Here is a 19,957-nt window from a genome sequence, read left to right as displayed (position 1 = left end):
CTTTGGATTAAGAGTCACTAACTTGAGGTGGTTTGTTAAACCGGAGTGCCAGATTTGGTAGGTCAGAATTCAGCATCTTGTCAAGTGATGTTGGTGCTGCTTGGACGAGGACCACACGGGAGAACTGCTCTAGATGGGGATGGACACCAACAATGAAGGCCTGAGCCACAGAGCAGCCATTCCCAGTGGGACCAAGGAGAGGTCCCCAAGTGGTCTGTCTAGCAGAGACAGGCAAGGAAGGGTGTGGTTCAAGGGGGTGGGGCTCTGGATTGTCACCACTGTGTTACAGGAAAGGCGTTTGGCCCTTCTATAGCATTTTACCTCTCATCGGACACTTAACTGTGACTGGTGTTACTGATGAAATAGGTTCTCCAGCCAAGCTAATACTAAGTCACTAAATGGAACCGGGATTCAAATGGCCCTATTTGCCAAGCTTCACACTTTGGCACACTTTCAGCTGGGGTGAGGAGTGGGGGCATGAGAAAGGGGCTCAGTAAGTTACTCTGAGTGGGAAGCCCTGGACTAGGTGGAAATAGAAAACTTATATCCTGCACTGTTTTATGTGTATTCATTGGACTCATCTCACCCTTAAGTGTTTTTTGGTTGGTTGGTTGGTTTTTCTTGGCTGCGTTGGGTCTTCTTTGCTACGCGCAGGCTTTTCTCTAATTGTGGTGAGCGGGGGCTACTCTTCGTTGCAGTGTGTGAGCTTCTCATTGCGGTGACTTCGCTTTTTGGAGCACGGGCTCTAGAGCGCAGGCTCAGTAGTTGTGGTCCAGGGACTTAGTTGCTCCGCGGTATGTGGGATCTTCTCGGACCAGGTCTCGGACTTTTGTCCCCTGCGTTGGCAGGCAGATTCTTAACCACTGCGCCACCAGGGAAGCCCCTCACCCTTAAGTGTTCGATGTCTCCAGTAAGTCACACTCACACTCACACAGTCACAAATGGAACTATATTTAAACCCTCCTTTAACTAAAAATTCAAGTTCAAATACTGTTCCAACCAGGTTTGTATACATGCATCACGTCCTAGCAATGTGACTTTGGGCAGGTTTCTGCACTTCTGTGCCTCGCAAGTTTAGAATCTCATCGGGAAAATGGAACCAACTTCAAGGGGTTGTTTTGAAGGTTGAGTTAATTCATGGAAAGCAGAATTGGTATAGGGCACATAACAGCTCTCAAGTGATGGCTATTGCTACAGCTTCATCAACTTGATGTGGCTTTATCTGTCCTGGTTGCATTTCTCATTCAGTTATCAACATCTGCATGTTCTGGGCAACATTCTAAGCTCTTGGGAAATAGCCATTAACAAAGCAGACAAAATTCTACCAATAGGCCTGTGCTGGGATTGCTAGGTTGGGAATGAATGGCAGATTGGGGCCAGCATTCAGTTTGTAGTTGTTTGTGGGGTAACTTCCCCTGAGGCCTCACAGCTGGGGGAAGTTCGAAGACCAGGAAGCCACCCAGGGTTGGAGTACGGAAGGGCAGGGACTTTACTGAAATGAAAGTGAAAGCAAAGAGCCTGCGTAAGAACCATAAGAAGTGTCTTTCAGGCTCTGCTGGGGAGACCAAAACTCCTCAAAGTGCAAGCAAGACTTTAGTCGCGTTGGACCCTGCCAGTTTGTGCCAGCTCTGAAGCTTCAGCCCTTGCTAACTGGACCTTAGACCATGATGGTGAGAGGAGGGTCTTGGGGGTGGGGAGAATCCAAGAGGAATGCTCCTGTTGGCCAGGAATCTACAGGTATCCCAGGGCCTGGCAGGCAACCCTCTCCCTACCCATCTCTTAGACCTGCTACAGGTCTGGGGAGAGACGGCTGGGATGACCTCTCCGCAAGGGAGTTGGTCCCCTAATCCAGTGCCTCAGAGACAGTTCTATAACCTGCATCTCGGGATCGTGAATTCCTTGTGTGGATGTGCATTTTTCTGGAGAAAGAATCCATCGTTTTCATTAGATACTCAAAGGGTTCTGTGACCCCAAAAAGTTTAAGAATTGCTCCAACCTTTATCTCCTGAGATCTTCCTCAACAAGTTCCTCCCCTCCTTATATTTCCATCTAAATGTCACCTTGACCTCTCTTCAGGGCGAGGGGAAGAAGTGTTACTCTTCTGAGACCTAACCTTCCCCCTGTCTGCTGTGGTCCCCCCTTTCCCAACCCCTGATCGCCCCTGCTCGTGCTAGACTAAGCCCTCTGCGGGCTGGTTCTCTGTCTCAGCCTGTTCACCCTTGATCCTCGGTGCCCAGCACAGTGCCTGGCATGCAATAGGCGCTCAATAAACAGCTGTTGAGTGAATGAATCTCATTTCCCTAGTTTCTTCAGTCTTTCTCCCTGATACTACCCCGTCTGTTACAAATATATAGGTCTCTTGCTTGGAAATTTTTCATTTGCCCCTCAAATGTTGAAGGAAGACACAGGCTCTAGAGGCCAGCCTGCCTGGTTCCAAATCCTGGTTCCTCCAATTGTGTGGCCCTGGGTAAGTTATTAGCCTCTCTAAAGTTTACAATCTAAGCCCCATTTCCTTATCTATTTGGTGGGAATGATGGTAACACTTCCACACAAGAATACCTACCTGCCACAATTAAACTAAACAACCCCTAAAATACACAGTAAAAACTGAGCACGCTGCTTGGCACATACTGAGTGCTCAATACATGTTCATTATTGTTAATATCGCCAGTTCCCCAGTTCAGCCACCCCTCACTCCTCCCACTCTGGTAAAAGTGCTCTCTTAAAGGGCCTTTACATATTAGAAAGGAAAGAAGGAAGGTGGATTCAGGAAACTATTTTTTTATATAAATTTATTTTATTATTTTTGGCTGTGTTGGGTCTTCGTTGCTGTGCGTGGGCTTTCTCCAGCTGCGGCGAGCAGGGGCCACTCTTCGTTGCGGTGCGCGGGCCTCATTGCGGTGGCCTCTCTTGTTGCAGAGCACGGAATCTAGGCACGCGGGCTTCAGTAGTTGTGGCACGTGGGCTCAGTAGTTGTGGTTCATGGGCTCCAGAGTGCAGGCCCAGTAGTTCTGGCGCACGGGCCCAGTTGCTCCGCGGCACGTGGCATCCTCCTGGACCAGGGCTTGAACCCGTGTCCCCTGCGTTGGCAGGCGGACTCCTAACCACTGCGCCACCAGGGAAGCCCAGGAAACTGTGTTTTTAAAAAATCACCCTAAATTGATTATTGAGAGACAGAGTCTATTAATGACATTGTGATGTCTATCTTCCCAGAATTTTTATGCATTAATAAATAGCCTCATGAATTAAAACATTTGAAGTCGTCAGAATAGGGAATGTATAGGCAGCTTTATATTGTGCTTATTGTGAGCATTTTTTCATGTTAAATGTTCTTTATTACTGTCTTTTAATTGCTAAATATTTTATACTTAGCTGTTTCTTGTTGGACACGTAGATTTCTTTGTTTTCCATTGTAAACAAGGCTACTGTAATCATCCTTGTACGTGAACTGACCGTCTCCTTATGATAAGCAGGACTGTTCTTGTTGCTCAGTCTCAGCAGTCGTTCTCACGCCTCCTGGCAGAAGGCTTGTTGGCAGCACTGGGCGCAGCTGCGGCTCCTCTGCCTTAAACGCGTTGTTCTTCATGCCTGCCCTCCCTCAGGTTTCACGAGCCCCTCCTCTGCATTCTCCTTGGCTGGTTCTTCCTTGTTCCCCTGACCTCTTAGTGTTGGTTGCCCCAGAAATCAGCCCTTGGACCTCTACATGTTGATCTCATTTAATTTTGTGACTCTAAGTATCTCTGCTTGGATAATTTTCAAGTTTATACTCACGGCCTGGACCCCTTCGCTGGATGCCACATCGTAGAGGCAACCACCACTCTGCATCTCTACTGGGATGTCAAATAAGCACTTCATCCCTAATACGTTCAAAGTAAACCCCAATCTCTTCCATCCAACGTATTTCCCATCTCGGCAAATGGCTCTCCTTCCCCCCAGCTGCTCAAGCCTAACAGCTTAGTGTCATCACAGACTCGTCTCTTTCTTCCACATCCTACTTCCAACCCATCAGCAACTTGAATCAATCTAAACTCTTTTTTTTTTTTTTTTTGTGGCACGCTTGCGCGGCTTGCTGGATCCTAGTTCCCCAACCAGGGATTGAACCTGTGCCCCCTGGAGTGGAAGTGCGGAGTCCTAACCATTGGACCGCCAGGGAATTCCCTCTTGACTACGCCTCACCACCTCCACTGCTACCACCTGATCCAGGCCATCAGCGTTGCTCACATGGACACTGTCATGGCCTCCTAAGTAGTCTCCCTGTTAGTGCCCTTTCCCCACATCAGTCTGTTCACACAACAGCCAAGTTATCCTGTTAGCATTTAAGCCTGCCTGCAGCCTCCCACCTCACTTTATGTGAAAGGCCCTTCATGGCCCCACTCTGTTTTCTCTGTGACTTTATCTCCCACCACTCCCCCCTCACTCGCTCTGCTCCAGCCACATTGGTCTCCTAGATGTTCCTCAAATACATACAACAAACTCCCACCTCAGGGCCTTTGCACTTGCCGCTCCCTCTGCATAAAACTTTCCCCCACATATACACACGGCTGACTCCTTTATCTCCTTCAACTATATGATCAAATATCTCAACGAGGTCTACTCTGACCACCCCAGTTAAAACTGTACTCCAACATTCTCTGTCCTCCCTTCTCTGTTTTTGTCCATAACACTTGTCACTAACATACTGCAGATTTTACTTATTTATTGTGTTTATTATCTGGCTCATCCCCTAAAATGTAAACTCCACAGGAAAGTTTTCTCTGTTTGGTTCACTACTGTGTCCCCAGAGCCTAGAACAGGGCCCGACACGTGGTAGATGCTGGTAGCTGATTGTTGCATGAGTGAATAAGGAAACAAATGAGGGAGGGGACTTCCTGTAGCCCTCCTTTTCTTTTGCCTCTGTTTCATCACTCCTCTTCCTTTGTGTCTATGATGCTACCTAATCCTGGCCCTGGCCCTGACCATGCCTTCTTTTTCTTTTCTTTTTTAACATTTATTTATTTATTCTGGCTGCACCGGGTCTTAGTTGCGGCACATGGGATCTTCATTGTGGCATGCGGACTCTTAATTGTGGCATGTGAACTCTTAGTTGTGGCATGCATGTGGGATCTAGTTCCCTGGCCAGGGATCGAACCCAGGCCCCCTGCCTGGAACACGGAGTCTTACCCACTGGACCACCAGGGAAGTCCCCATGCCTTCTTTTTCTTCTCTGCATTCCTTTATCTTTCCTGACCCCTGACTAGGTATCTTCAAAGATCACATTTTTAAGGGCTCTGTCCCTGAATGAGTTCTTCCATCCTCTTGGCTTCTACCATTACCACATACTGTTCTAACCCAGAGTTCAATCCACCAAGTCCTGTCCCTGACACTCTGTGTCTTCAACAGCCTTGGGTTTGACTTACTTTGGCCCATTAGGGCCAAAGTTTTTTTGTTTGGTTGGTTTTATTTTTTGTGGGTTTTTTTGTTTTGTTTTTGGCCACACCACGTGGCTTCCAGGATCTCAGTTCCCCGACCACGGATTGAACCCAGGCCACAGCAGTGAAAGCCTGGAATCCTAACCACCAGGCCATCAGGGAACTCCCACCATTAGTTAACCTTGATGAACCTCAGGTTCCTCAACTATCAAATGGGGATTATTAAAATACAAAACATTTAACACAGCACTCATCATATGCCGGAACTACTTTTCCAAATAAAATTATACATAGGTAGAAATTGCTATTCCCACTTTACAGATGAAGAAACCAAGGCACAGAGAGTTAAATAACTTGCCCATTGTCTTGGCAGTAGTAAGAGGAGCTGAATGTAAGCCCCGGAGTTTTGGCCCCAGAACTTGTGCTCTTAACTGCTATATTACACTGCCTCTCAGTACTGCTATGATGAACACAGATAGCATGAGATTTTATCTTAGCGGTTGTTAGGTTCTAAACTTGGCAAGTAAGGCAGAAGAATGCATGTAGTCAAATGAACCTCAAATCATTAACTCACCCCTAAGTATCCAGAATTTACAGTCTCTCAATGAGCTCAGTGTAAAACGGATCCCTTTTCTTTTTTCAGTTGAGTACCAGATGGATACTGGCTTGCATTTAGAGACCAAGTTATCATGTTAGTTAAGTAAATAAATAGCATGTATAGTTGAATTCAAGTAAGTGACTACAGTCAGCCTGTGTTGTCCTTAAGAAGTCTGTGATAGAGAAGTTTCAGTTGGGAGTTGGAGACAGGAGGCAGTTTTGTGATACTTAAATGGGATGGAGTCCAACTGTGCCGATCACTTAGCAGGTCCCCAGTAACTACTGGCTCTCTTCCCTTGCCTGCTGGGTCAATGACATTATACCAAATCCTTGGACACCCAAGTCTGCAACCTCAGTGTTGCATCGCCTCTCCAGTCTGTCCCCTCTGTCGCTTTAATACAGCATCCGGAGTCTGGCAGCTTTTCCTCTTGAGATGTACTCATCTGTGTGTGCTCCTTGTGCCCAGTGCCAGAGGTTCAGGTCAGCTCCTGTCACGTCTGTGAGAATTAGAGCCACAGATCTGGGCTTGTTCTCCCCACTCCCCAGTTCCTGCTGCTCCAGTTCATCCTGCCATCACTGCCAGCTTTTTTTTTTTTTTTTTAAGTATAGTTGATTTACAATGTTATGTTAGTTTCAGGTGTACAGCAAAGTGATCCAGTTATACATATATGTATTCTTTTTCAGATTCTTTTCCATTATAGGTTATTGCAAGATATTGAGTATAGTTCCCTGTGCTCTATACAGGAGGTCCTTGTTTATCCATTTTATACATAATAGTGTGTATCTGCTGATCCCAGACTCCTAATTTATCCCTCTTTCACCCCTTTTCCCCTTTGGTAACCATAAGTTTGTTTCCTATGTCTGTGAGTCTGTTTTTGTTTTGTAAATAAATTAATCTGTGTCTTTTTTTTAGATTTCACATATAAGTGGTATCATATGGTATTTGTCTTTCTCGACTTACTTCATTTAGTATGGTAATCTCTAGGTCCATCCATTGCTGTAAATGGCATTATTTCATTCCTTTTTATGGCTGAGTAATATTCCTGTGTGTGTGTGTGTCACACACATATATATATAACATCTTTATTCATCTGTTGATGAACAGTTAACTTGCTTCCAGGTCTTGGCTATCGTAAATAGTGCTGCTATGAACATTGGGGTGCATGTGTTTTTTTGAATTAGGGTTTTCATCTTTTCCAGATATATGCCCAGGAGCAGGATTGCTGGATCATATGGGTAACTCTATTTTTAGTTTTTTAAAGAGCCTCCATACTGTTTTCCATAGTGGCTGCACCAATTTACATCCCCACCAACAGTGTAGGAGAGTTCCCTTTTCTCCACACCCTCTCCAGCCTTTATTATTTATAGACTTTTTAAGGATGGCCATTCTGACTGGTGTGAGGTGATACTTCATTGTAGTTTTCATTTGCATTTTTCTAATAATTAGCAATATTGAGCATCTTTTCATGTGCCTGTTGGCCACCTGTATGTCTTCTTTGAAGAAATATCTATTTAGGTCTTCTGTCCATTTTTTGATGACCGGATTGCGCTCTTTTCAACACTGTGTCCGTCACCTCACTCCCCCTTTCAGAAATCTTCACCAGTTCCCCATTTTCCCACTGATAAACTCTCTGGCCTGAATTGTTTTGTTTGTTTGTTTGTTTTTCCTTGTATCCATTCACCAGTGGATGGACGTTTTTGAATGTTTTTTTTTTTTTTTTTTTTGAATGTTTTTTTTAAACTGTAATTATGAAGCTTTTAAAAATAAATTTACTTATTTATTTATTTAAAGCTATTTATTGAATAACATTGCCAATTACTAGATTTTCAAACAATATGTATAATTAGATCAAGATTTAAAGCAGAAGTAAAAAGAGGATGGATTAAAGACTGAATCCAACTTTTTTCATATTTATTTAAAATCAAGCCATCTGGGCTTCCCTGGTGGCGCAGTGGTTGAGAGTCCGCCTGCTGATGCAGGGGACACGGGTTCGTGCCCCAGTCCGGGAGGATCCCACATGCCGCGGAGCGGCTGTGCCCGTGAGCCATGGCCGCTGAACCTGTGCGTCCAGAGCCTGTGCTCCACGGCGGGAGAGGCCGCGGCGGTGAGAGGCCCGCGTACCGCAAAAAAATAAAGCCATCTTTTTCAAATAAAAATCCAGATTTCTGGTTTCCCCTAGAAATGGGAAGATATAGGATACTGAGACCACATTCCATGTGAAAAAACTTGGCTAGAGCCGAGAAGGGGTTGCCACTTTAGTTGGGACATGCTGTCTGCAGGATGTAAGAGTCCCCACCTGTCCATATCACACTGCACCTGCTCCCCTGACTCATTGATGTCATGTAACTGACCCTGAAAGTCACTGATTATTTCTCACTACTCATTAACTGGCATTATTTGGTCAAGCCCTAGTTTTCTTCTGCTTAAAATAGAGTGAACTCACACTGAATTATTATTTTTTTTTATAAATTTATTTTACTTTATTTTTGGCTGCATTGGGTCTTAGTTGCTGCGCAGGCTTTCTCTAGTTGAGGCGAGCAGGGGCCACTCTTCGTTGTGGTGCACGGGCTTCTCATTGCTGTGGCTTCTCCCGTTGCGGAGCATGGGCTCTAGACGCATGGTCTTCAGTAGTTGCGGCACGCGGGCTCAGTAGTTGTGGATTGCAGGCTCAGTAGTTGCCACGCAAGGGCTCAAGAGCGCAGGCTCAGTAGTTGTGGCGCAGGGGCTTAGTTGCTCCGTGGCACGTGGGATCTTCCCAGACCAGGGCTCGAACCCATGTCTCCTGCATTGGCAGGCGGATTCTTAACCACTGCGCCACCAGGGAAGTCCCCACACTGAATTATTCAACGCCCACTGTAATATGTTCCCGTTCTGTCATTCGTTCACTTCATTCATTCAGCACGGGTTAACTGAATGCCTCTTTTGTGCCAGGGACTCTGCTGAACACTTGGGACACAGAGCTGGCCAGGACAGAGTCCCGTCCTCCCCAGTGAGCTCACACTTCCCTGAGCTGACCTTATTTATCAGGCTTCCAACCACAGGGTGAGCTCTCCATCCCACAAACAAAGGTGCATTTATTCCCATCCCTGGTGTCACTCCCCTGCCCATTTGTCAGCTCTCTCTGGATCTGCTCCAAATCACACCCAGCCTGAAAGGCTGCTTGCCTTGGTACAGCAGAAAGGGTGGCAGTCATGGGACAAGCTGGGAGATGGGGGGTAAATTACTCCCCTACTCTGAGTTTGATTTCTTCACTGTAAAGCATAGACTAAGAGTCGGGTAAGTCACTTGACCTCTCGGAGCTACTGTTGCCTCATCTGCAAAATAAGAAGAGGGTGTTTATTTCATAAGGTTGTTGCAAGACATGAGTGGTATAATCCATGTAAAGGGCTTAGCACATGTTAGCTGATAGTCTTATGACATCTTGCAACTGTAAGCTCCTGCTGCTCCTCGAGGCCTCCCTAGTTGTGTTAACCCCTTTGGGACGGTCCCTCCTCCAAATTCCCGCTGTCCTCCACCATCAGCCTCTCCTCCACCATCCATCGTGTGGTTGTGCACTGTCTTGAGTACCGTTTGTTTGTCTGTTCGAAATATTTATTTATTTTGGCTGTGCTGGGTCTTAGTTGCAGCATGCGGGATCTTCGTTGCGGCATACGGACTCTTAGTTGTGGCATGCGTGCGGGATCTAGTTCCCCGACCAGGGGTCGAACCCAGACAGGCTGCATTGGGAGCGCAGTCTTACCCACTGGACCACCAGGGAAGTCCTTTGAGTACCGTTTTATACAGACCTAAGCGCTGGACCCTTTTCTTCCACTGCCTGTGTCGTGCCCAGTACCTCATAGCAGGAGCTCAATCAGTGTTTGTTAAACTCTGGGTCTCCAGGAATGACCCAGCCGTGGCTGCTGCAAAGGCTCCTGCCTTTCAGAGCAGCTGCGATGGGGGCAGCCAAGCTGGGCCAGGACAAGCCCAGGGCAAGGTAAAGGGGTTGGGCTGTTCTCGGGCTGAGTACCAACTCTGCTCCTGGAGTGTCCAGAATAGCGGCCCCCTTTCCCTGGGTCATTCATTCTCTGGAAAGGCAGGTGGATGTCTGGTTGTTCCCCTCTGCTCCAATAGGCCCTCCAAGCCCTTCAGGAGGAACAGGCCAAACTAAAGACCAGGCTACAGGAGCTGAAAAGGAAGCTCAGGGACAACCCCCAAGACAAGGTGAGCTGGGAGGGGGTATGGCCTGGTAGAAAGAGCTGGGGAGGTCTTGGTTTCACCACTGCCTCTGCCATTTCCTTGCTGTGTGACCTCGAGTGTGTTACTTGAACTCTCTGAACCTGTCTGCTTCTCTGTAAAGTGGAGCTACCTACCTCACAGGCTTGTGTGAGGACAAACTAAGATTTTGTATGTAAAGTGCCAGTACATGCTTGACCCACATGCATCCGCTTAGTTACCCAGCTCTCCTCTCAGTGTTCATCCCTGGCACTCAGCATCAGTGGCATGTAATTGGGGGTGCTTTCCTCCTGGGAGTGGGGCGCTCTCCCAACCCTGAAATCTGCATCAGCCTCTCCTCCCCCACCTCCAGGTCCCATTCCCAGTGCCTGAGGCCCCCCTGGTGTTCCGAGGAGACATTCAGCAGGGCAAGGAAACAACCAAGTCTGTGGTTTCTAACCTGCGGATCTGTTACCCTCTGCCTGGAGGCTCTGCTCTGGTCACCTTTGATGACCCCAGTGGTGAGCTCCGGGAAACCTTGGGAGGGAGGCTGGGAGGCTTCCTAAGTACTGACCCTGCTCCCCCACCCAGTGGCCAAGCAGGTGCTGCAGCAAACGGAGCACACGATCGATGTGGAAGGGTTCCGACTGCGGGTGCAGGTCCAGCCCTTGGAGCTGCCCATGCTGACCACCATCCAGGTGACAGAATGGCAGGGCCTGGGATCTGCACGGGGCCCCATGCACCTGGGCACAAGGGATGACTCCCTCCTGCCTCCCCCTAGGTGTCCAGCCACATGAATGAACAGAGAGTACTGGTCAGTGGGTTTCCTGCCGGGCTTAAGCTAAGTGAGGAGGAGCTGCTGGACAAGTTGGAGATCTTCTTTGGCAAGAGCAAGAACGGGGGTGGCGATGTGGAGACGCGGGAACTGCTGCAAGGCAGTGTCATGCTGGGCTTCGCTAAGGATACAGGTAAGGGCCTTGTCGGCGAGATGAGAGCAGAGGCACCAGGCCACAGGAGGGGGGAGCCCTTGATGCTGAAGGTCCCCCGCTCCCTGTCCCTGCAGTGGCCCAGCACCTGTGCCAGACGGGCCAGTTCACAGTGCCACTGGGTAAGCAGCAGTTCCCTCTGAGAGTCTCTCCCTACATGAGTGGAAAGATCCAGAAGGCTGAGGTAAGTGGGAAGGTGGAAGATGGGGACTGGACCTGGTAACCTGTCTGCCTGCCAGAAACTTGCCCAAGGAAGGACCACAGCCCCGAAACCCCACTGACCTACCCGCTACCAACCTCTCCAGGCCTCCTGCCCCCTCCCATACTCCCACGGTCGCCACCTGCCCCGACCTCTGCCCCGCCCCGCCCCCCCAGCCCAACCTGCACGAGCCCTTGCCCAGCTCCTGGCTCCTTTTCCAGGTCAGGTCCCTGACAGTGCCCCACTCGGTGCTGGTGCTCAACATTCCCGATGTCCTGGATGGCCCGGAGCTACAAGACGTCCTGGAGATCCACTTCCAGAAGCCCACCCGTGGGGGTGGGGAGGTGGAAGCCGTGACAGTCATGCCCCTGGGACAGCAGGGCCTGGCGGTCTTCACTGCCAAGTTGGGCTAGGAGCCTGCCCTGCTCATCACCCCCCGCCCCTCTGCCGAGGTTCTCAAACCAGGCTGGGGTTGGACGCCCATACAGGAGAGAGGGATCATGCCGGTCAACGGCAGGAGGGACTATGGGTTGTGAAACGCGCCCCGAGAACAGTAAAAGCGCCTGCATTGCATGATCTTCTTCCTCATTTCGTTTCAAGAAAGGAAACTCGATTAGGCCATGGAAGAAGGCTGCGGGGAGGGAGAAACCCTAGCCTTCCACTGGCAGCACTGGCCTTCCACAAGCTCCCCTTCCCCTCCACTATCAGAGGCAACATCCAGGACCCAGGGTTTGGCTTTTTATTGACACAAACACAAAGGCAGCTTCGGTAACCATAACGGGGTGGGTACACAAAAGTGAAAATCGCACTTCACACATTTAGGCCTCGTTGAGATGATGAAGAGGCTGAGCCCCTCCCCCCACCTCCCAATGGCAGTGGCTTGGGCAATAACCCGCCCTAATTCCAGATCCAAGGGCAGAGGGACTTACACCCCTAGCCCCGGGAAGTCCCCACTTTGGTTCCAGTGGCCCAGGTCCTAAACCTCCGCTTTGACCCCCTGTTCCATCTCCCCACCCATGTAAACAAAGTTTGGGGCTGAGTCTGAAAAGCTGCCTCCCTGCTCTGAGGAGACAGTGGGCCTCCGTGACTACATGGGGAACGTGCTTCGATTTTTACTTTGGTCCCAGAACAAGAGACAGATGGCATCACCTCTCAGAGCTCTGGCTGGTAAGTGCCACACTTAGCTGCAAGGCTGAAAAAGCTTCCCCGCCTCTTTCGCCTCTACCACCATAGAGAAATGACAGCCCCAGAGACAGGACATGGCACAGGCCCCCGGAGGCTAGGGGCTGGCCCCCCACACACCGGCACACACACAGATTTTTGGCAGTGCTATGGGACTGGGGAGCAGCGAAACCCCAGCTCCAGCAGAACAAGGAAGGCACTGGGGAGGACGGGGGGAGGAGGTATGAGGCAGGGACCCCTACACACACAAGCAAGCTTTCCATTGCTAAGGCACTGAGAACAAATCCAGAGAACTCAGTGAAGAGGAGGGGGCTCCGTGTCCCTCCCATAGAGTGGTGACCTAGGGCAGCAGGTCTGACTCCCGCCCCTGCTGGAAGAGGCACCCCTGCTGGAGAGTGGCAGAACCCCTGGAGGTGGGAGAAGCCGATTGTGCTCGAGAAATTGGGGACAAGAGGACGAGGCCTTACAACAAGGTGGGCGCTGGCTGGCCCGGGTTGAAGGGACACTAGGGCAACACAGGGACATGCTGGATTCACACAGATTGGCCCCATATCCTGAGCTGGCATTTCGATTCTTTGGGGAGCTGTGGGGCGGGGCAGGAGGGCAGACGAGGCGGAGGCGGAAGCACAGGGAACAGGACGGGAAGGGATTGGCTACACTTGGCACAAAAGCAGCACAGCGAGGCCCGGGGAAAGGGTGGGGGCAGGAAGCGGCCGGCCTCTCTCTGACCCTCCCTGTCCCCTTGGCAGGGCCCAGACATCCAAGTGGTCACTTCCCAACCTCTTCAGAGGGCAGGAAGCGGGGAGGGGGTAGCCCTGACTAAAGAGGAAGAACAGGACAGGGGAGAGGACATCACCACAGAGACCCTGGGGGGAAAGAGGGCAACGCATTGTGATAGAGGATGAACCGCGAGGGTCTGGTGGCCAACAGCACGTGGCTTCCCAGCTTCTCTCTTCCCTGGGCCCTGAGGGTCTCCCAGCCCCCTGCCTAGTTCTCCTTCTCCGGCCCAGGCACCAGGAGGACTTTGCCCACGTTCCTCTTCTCCTGCATCTGCCTCATGGCATCCGCCACCTGGAGAGGAAGACAAGACTCTGCTCCCAGCGCCATTCGGCCCGTCCAGGGAGCCGGCCTAAAGGAGTCAGCCCTCCTCCTCCCAGGACTCCTCCCCTAGGGACCCCAGCCTTCACGGCTCCCATCCAGGCCCTCCCTGCAGGGCCATCACACTCACCTTCTCGAAGGGCCACACGGAGTCGATGTGGGGTTTGATGTGGCCCTGGTTGTACAGAGCCACGAGGCGGGTCACCACACCGCTGACCAGCTCCGTCTCGCCCTCCAGGTAGCCCAGGTGGAAGCCACACACGGCTCGGTTGGCCGGCAGCAGCTGCAGAGCTGTCACACTGAACTGATTCCACCACGTGCGCGCCACGGCCATCAGGTTCCGCTTGGGGCCCGTTAGCAAGTTGGCCATTCCTGAGGGACGAGGAGACACAGCCTGTGAATCCAGGTGCCAGGCACATCCCTGTGTGTCTGGATCCAAGCTCATCTGCCCCCCACGGGCCCCTTACAATTATCCATACCGGCACCCGGGAGTGACAGGAGAACCTCCCACCTGCTGGCTACCTGGCCCAGATGGACTCTAGCCAACTCAAAGATTGCTCTAAGCTTTATATATTTGTTTATTTTTGGTGTGAAGTAGTTTCTTAAATGGAAATGCAACTTGCCCAAGAAGCCCAGGAGGTAGGACAGAGGAAGGCAGACTGGTTGATACTGCATCAGGAATAATCCCCAAACAAGAACACAGAGAGAACACAGAATTTGCTATGACTCACGAATGAGAAGGAGATTAGCTACACCCAGGAGGGAGCAGTGTGAATGCAATATCCAGCACCATGCTAACCGGGATGCTTCCTACAGAGCACCGGAGTCTCTGTCCGTTCTGCATTCAAAAGCCCCGGGCCCCTATATCCTACCCCTCGGACCCCACCCTGCTTCCCCTAACTCCCCCTCCAGCCCCGGCCCACTAACTCACCGTAAGTGACTATTTTGCCCATGGGTTTGAGGAGGTTGTAGCCCTTGGCCGTATCTGACCCACCCAGAGGGTCCAGGACGATGTCCACTCCTGTCAGAAAGTAGGGGGCCCAGGAACAGCATTAGGATTCACAGATCTGGAGACGCCCCTCTCGGTCCCATGCCATCCTACCCCTTCCCACTCCCTGACCCCACCTTTGGGAGAGATCTTCTTGATCTCCTCTACGTAGTCAGTCGTGTGGTAGTCGATGGGGTGTGTGACTCCGCTCTCCTTCAGCACCTCGTGCTTGCTGGCTGAGGCCGTTCCGAACACCATCACATTCTCTACTGTATGGCACAGCTGCACGGCAGCCATACCCACACCCCCTAAAGCAAGACACTTTCATAAAGAGGGGATATAGAGTCGTCCAGCCACCACTCTCCATTCTCACCTCTCAAGGATCCAGCCCATCACCTTCATTTTGCCTGGGCTCATCTTGAGGCTTTCTCCCATCATTCCATGTCTAATTTCCAAGATTGAGAATTGGGGGGAAGGTGGCTGGCAAGGAGGGGGTGCTGGGCAAGGGAACGTTGCTATGGGTAGCACACCAGGCTGGACCTGGTGCCTGAATGCTACCACGGCAACAACACTGCAGAGGCCTCTGGGCACCATAGGCCGAGGCAGCTAGTGTTGCCATGACAACAGTCCAGACAAGCAGCAGGGAAAAGGCCCGGAAGGAGATCTGGGTGGGGTAAGGAAAGGGGATAAATGGAGGGTGCCTGTCACCTGCAGCCATGTGTACCAAGACGCTGTGGCCAGGCCGTAGGTTGCCAAAGTCAAAGAGGACCATGTAGGCTGTGATATAATTGACCAGCAACGCAGCAGCTTCTTCAAAGGTCATGACCTCAGGCATTAGGAAGGTCTGGGCCGAAGGCACAGTCACCTCCTCCTGCCACATGCCTGACCGGATCAACACCATCACCCGGTCCCCGACCTTGAAAAATGGAAAAAGAAACTGATTCACTTTGCTGTACAGCAGAAACTAACACAACATTGTAGATCAACTATACTTTAATTAAAAAAAAAAAAAAAAAAGAATGGAAAAAGAGCATCATTCATTCACTCATTCATTCACCCACTGGTAATTTATGACCTTCTACTATGCACAAGGCCCTCTTCCTGGCAATGAAGTCACAGTACAAGCAGCAGCGGTCCTCGTGGTAATGGTTATAATAATAACAATAGTAATAATAATATCATCAATAACAACTTATCTTTATTGACTGCTTACCAAGGCCAGGCCCTATTGTAAGTGCTCTACATATAAACACTCAATCCTCACATCAGCCCCCTGAGGAAGATACTATCCTTCTCTCCATTTTACAGATCTTACACTTTATTATTGTGTCAGATCCCTGAGTGCAAGAAGCTTACAGTTAGGGCCGCATGAAATATTGAAGAGACCAAACTGCTTAGGTTTAAAAAAAAATGGGCTCCACTGTTTACTGACACTATGACCTTGGGCAAATAAAAATTATCTAACCTTTTTGAGCCCCAGTTTTCCTATCTGTAAAACAGGGCAGTTAATGAGGATTAAGTAGCAAAAAATCAGTGGTTTTTAGCCTAATGTCTGACACATAGTAAGAACTTCGTAGTGTTAGCTGATAATAAGGACAACAATGATGACAATATCAGAAGCAAGGAGGGGAGGTCACCAATCCATCAACTGAAGGAAGAGGGCCGTATGCTGTAAGGGCCACACCGAAGTGCAGGTAAAGGCCTCTGAGCAGTTAGGGCTGTTACCTCAGGAGAAGTATCTGAGCCGCCACTGGGGGCTCAGAAAGAAGCTTCACCCAGAGACTGGGGGGAGGAGTGATGGCCAAGGAGAGCCACACAATCCCACCTACCAGGAAAAGGCATCCCCCCTCCCCTTCCCCATACCCTCAGCCACCTGCACAAGAGCCTCCTTGCAGGAGGGAAAGGGAGCAAAGGAAGCAGAACCTTCCCCTCCAGTTTAACAACTGGGGTCAAGGGGAGGATAGGGGAAAGGGGTCAGTCTCCAGAGGAAGGCCTCTCATGGTTCTCTGAAGAGCATGGAGAGGGAGGTGTGGGTGCTGTTCCAGGACAATCCGAGTCTGTCTTGGTCCCTGCCAGGAATGATGGGAATTCTGTACACTAACGAGACTTGGGATCCATGGGGCAGGGGGATGGGACTCCCACACATACCCTTTTTCATGTCCACACTCCACTGAGGAGGAGTACTGAGGGCAGAGTAGGACCTTTCTCTGCAAGCACTGGCCTGGGATGAGGTCTGAGCAATGGAAGCATCCCACCCCAGGACTCAGGACTAGTGGGCTCAGAAATAACCCAGGAGAGCTGGGGAAAGGTGTAGTGGTCAGTCCAGGTGGTGGCCAGTCGCAGATTTGGCCCAGAACAAGGTCCACTTACCCAGGCTAATGCTCACCCCTCAGCCCATTACAGGGCAGGCCCATGACCCTTCCCCAGCCCAGATATCAGGAGGGAGCAGGGGCTCTCCCCTCCGAATCCAGCCTCTTACATCATATTCTTACCCTGGACAGGATATCCTGTATTTACGAAGCGGAAAGTGTGGGGAGAAGAGGTTAGGTGGTTGGCCTTCAGCAGTAACATGAACTATTACTACCCCCACCAAAAAAAAAAAAAAAAATTCTTCTTAGCACCTTCTTAGAGTAGGATTATTTAGAAGTCAGTGGAAAGGGTGGGGCCAGAGCTGATTCCACGGAGAAGCCCTTTAAGGAGGAAGGAGACGTATGCCTGTACAATAAATCCAAAAATTCCAGCTCTGAGCTCTGGGACCCGCAGGTCTGGCAAGAAGAAAGTCTGCATTTGATGAGACTCTCTTGCAGGGGCCAGATTTGAAAAGAAACCCCTAAACAAATGACGTGCAAAGGCCTCACCCCAAGTCTCTCAAAAAGTTGGCCATTTGAAACTCTCCGGTGCCTGGGGCTGTCGCCAAGATTAATGATAAACAAAAAGGAGTCACAGACCGGCAGAGCTGGGCCAACCTGCTCACGGTGCCACACCCCCCTCCCCAGTCCAAACGGGCACCGGCCCGGTTTCTCAGTAGAGGGTCCTCTACGAGAAGACAGAGGTGGGTTCCGCCCAAAGTTCCCAAGGGCAGCCCGGGGTCGTGGTCCGCTGGCTGAGTCACCGGAGGAGGAGACAGTTCAGTCACGGGAGACAGAGAGCCCAAGACAAAGATCCAGACACCCAATCTCGCCCCCCACCCCACCCCACCCCACCCCGTCCCCACTCTCACCCCCACCCACCCCCGATCAGACTGGCAGTATAAGGCCGGTGCGCGGGAGGAAGGGGTGGCAGACTCCCTCTCCTCCATGATGGGCGTGCCTGTCTCTAAGGCCCAGCTCTGGGAGGGGCCGCCTCACACCCCCACAGACCACGGGGTTGCATGTGACTAGGGCTCTGGCACGGCCCTGCGCCCCCGCCCAACCCCGACTACATAGCTCTTCAGGCTCCCTCGCGGGAAAAAGGTACCGACCGTCACTCAGAGTCACAGACCACAATTACCCGCGGAGTGTTTAGTGGGCAGGGGTACAGGATAGATTTCACGGGTGGTGGGAGGGGGCCTTAAAGGTTATTGTGCGCATGCGCATAGGCTCCTTATTGTTTCCCCACCCACCCAGCACCAGCACCGTTTCGGGGCGGCGGCCACAATTAAAATGTTTGGGGAGGGGGCAATTACTTCATCTCAACCTCCCACCCCCAAATATAAATCCAGTTTTCCAGGAACCTCAGAGCACAGGCTCCTTTCCTACGTCTTCCATGCCCGTCTACCCGGGTTCGTGCCAGTTTTCCCCGGCTCTGCCACACCTATGGCGCCCGCCCACTCGTGCCCCACTGCCCCGTGGCCCGCGCAGCCTCTCCCTGCCCTGCCCTGCACTGGCCCGCTCACCTTGCGGTCGTTAACTCCCTCTCCCACAGCGATTACCACGCCCGCGCCCTCCATGCCTGGAGTGAGGGGCAGCGGCGGCAGTCGGTCGTACAGCCCCTGCCGGGCCATAAGGTCGGCGAAGTTGAGCCCGCAGGCCTTGACGCGCAGCGTCAGCTGGCCGGTCCCGGGGGCCGGGGGAGCGGCCGGCCGGGTCTGCAACTTCACCTTGTCGTAGCCACCGAAGCCGGTGAGCACAAGGCAGCGCAGCTGCGGCGGCGAAGGGGCGACGGGCCCCTCGGAGGCCGCGGGTGGCTGGGCGTCACCGGCTGCCTCCTCCGCCTTCGGGAGCTGCGAAGAGGCATCTTCTCCAGCCCCTGCCTCGTCCACCGCCACCACGGTGGCCGCCTCGGCTACCTCTCTCTCGGCGGACATGGCTGGGACGCTCGACGTGCGCGCACAGCTGGACCGAGAGTGCACCGCTGGGGAAGGCGGGGCGCGAGTCAGGACTTGCTAAGGCTGCGGACTCCGAGCGGGCGGGGCTGGGCGCCGGGACGGGGGCGGGGCCTCGAGCGCGGACTTAAAGGGCCAGGGCCACCGTGCAGGTGCGGCGCGAGCGCGAGAAGTGGAGAGGAGGCGCTTATTGGGTACGGGCCCACGCGAGGTCCTTCTTGGGATCATGAAGACTGCGAGTTAATTTACTTATTTATTCATGATAATTAAGCTAAAAATATATTAAGGGACAATCTGAAGGACGATCCCAAAACCTGAGCTTACATCAGATGTGGGGAGCCAGCCACCTGTGGAGCGGAACCCAACCGAGTTGTTCCTCAGGCTCTGACACGACCCATATGAGACCCATTCTTTGCTTGCAGTGGCAAACTTGGAGCAGGGTGACCGAGCCATTTGACTTTGTTAAAGCTCTGTACTTCAACTGTCCTTTCTGTAAAATGGTGATGGTGTTGCTTGCTCTAATCTAATTAATCTTCGGATGCTGTGCTCATCTGCTTTGACATTAGCCGACCAGAAACACTGGACAGTGTCCTCAAGAAGGTGGGAGCCTAGGGAAGCAGGACGGCTAGACTGAGGGGGACCAGAAAACACATGGGCCGGGAGGAGGGAATTACAGCTGAGCATGGCCATCACGGAGAGTGTGTGTGAAGCTCTCACCCTTCCCAATCCCCCCCGACTTCCTGGAACTCAGTCCTCAGAGCTGGATATGGCATCTGGGGGAGATGGGGGACAACAGGGAGGAGTACTCAAGGGACTTCTCGTCCACCCTCCCCATCTCCTTGGGTGTGGGAGCCCCAGATGGAGGGGATAGGAATGCTGCTGCTGGAGCTCAGGAAAGCCCTGTGGTCTCCTCTCCAGGCCCCTATCTCCATGAGAAAAGCCCATGGTGAATGGACAGAAGTCGGCTAAGGCAGCCCCAGTTCCCAGGGAGGGGAAGGGAGGGC

At 51.6% G+C, this 19,957-nt stretch overlaps 2 protein-coding genes across 2 annotated transcripts; one reads left to right on the top strand and one right to left on the bottom strand.

The window, feature by feature from the left end:
• Positions 1-1,482: 1,482 nt before the first annotated feature.
• IFI35 (interferon induced protein 35) lies at positions 1,483-11,955 on the top strand. Its single transcript, XM_065897208.1, has 7 exons — positions 1,483-1,670; positions 10,117-10,206; positions 10,571-10,718; positions 10,789-10,895; positions 10,979-11,165; positions 11,261-11,367; positions 11,604-11,955. The coding sequence occupies exons 1-7, from the start codon at positions 1,665-1,667 to the stop codon at positions 11,793-11,795; spliced, it is 837 nt and encodes a 278-aa protein (XP_065753280.1). The 5' UTR covers positions 1,483-1,664; the 3' UTR covers positions 11,796-11,955.
• Positions 11,956-12,107: 152 nt separating this feature from the next.
• On the bottom strand, positions 12,108-19,024 carry VAT1 (vesicle amine transport 1). Its single transcript, XM_065897204.1, has 6 exons — positions 18,525-19,024; positions 15,359-15,566; positions 14,788-14,958; positions 14,594-14,683; positions 13,793-14,034; positions 12,108-13,635 (listed from the first exon to the last, which is right to left on the bottom strand). Exons 1-6 carry the CDS (start codon positions 18,933-18,935, stop codon positions 13,552-13,554), a joined length of 1,206 nt encoding a protein of 401 aa, XP_065753276.1. The 5' UTR covers positions 18,936-19,024; the 3' UTR covers positions 12,108-13,551.
• Positions 19,025-19,957: the final 933 nt, after the last annotated feature.

The sequence above is a fragment of the Phocoena phocoena genome, chromosome 19 (genome assembly GCF_963924675.1).
Source record: "Phocoena phocoena chromosome 19, mPhoPho1.1, whole genome shotgun sequence".
In the NCBI taxonomy this organism is placed as follows: Eukaryota; Metazoa; Chordata; class Mammalia; order Artiodactyla; family Phocoenidae; genus Phocoena; species Phocoena phocoena.
Note: the sequence above shows the minus strand (reverse complement) of the source record. Positions and strands in the feature narration are given on the sequence as shown.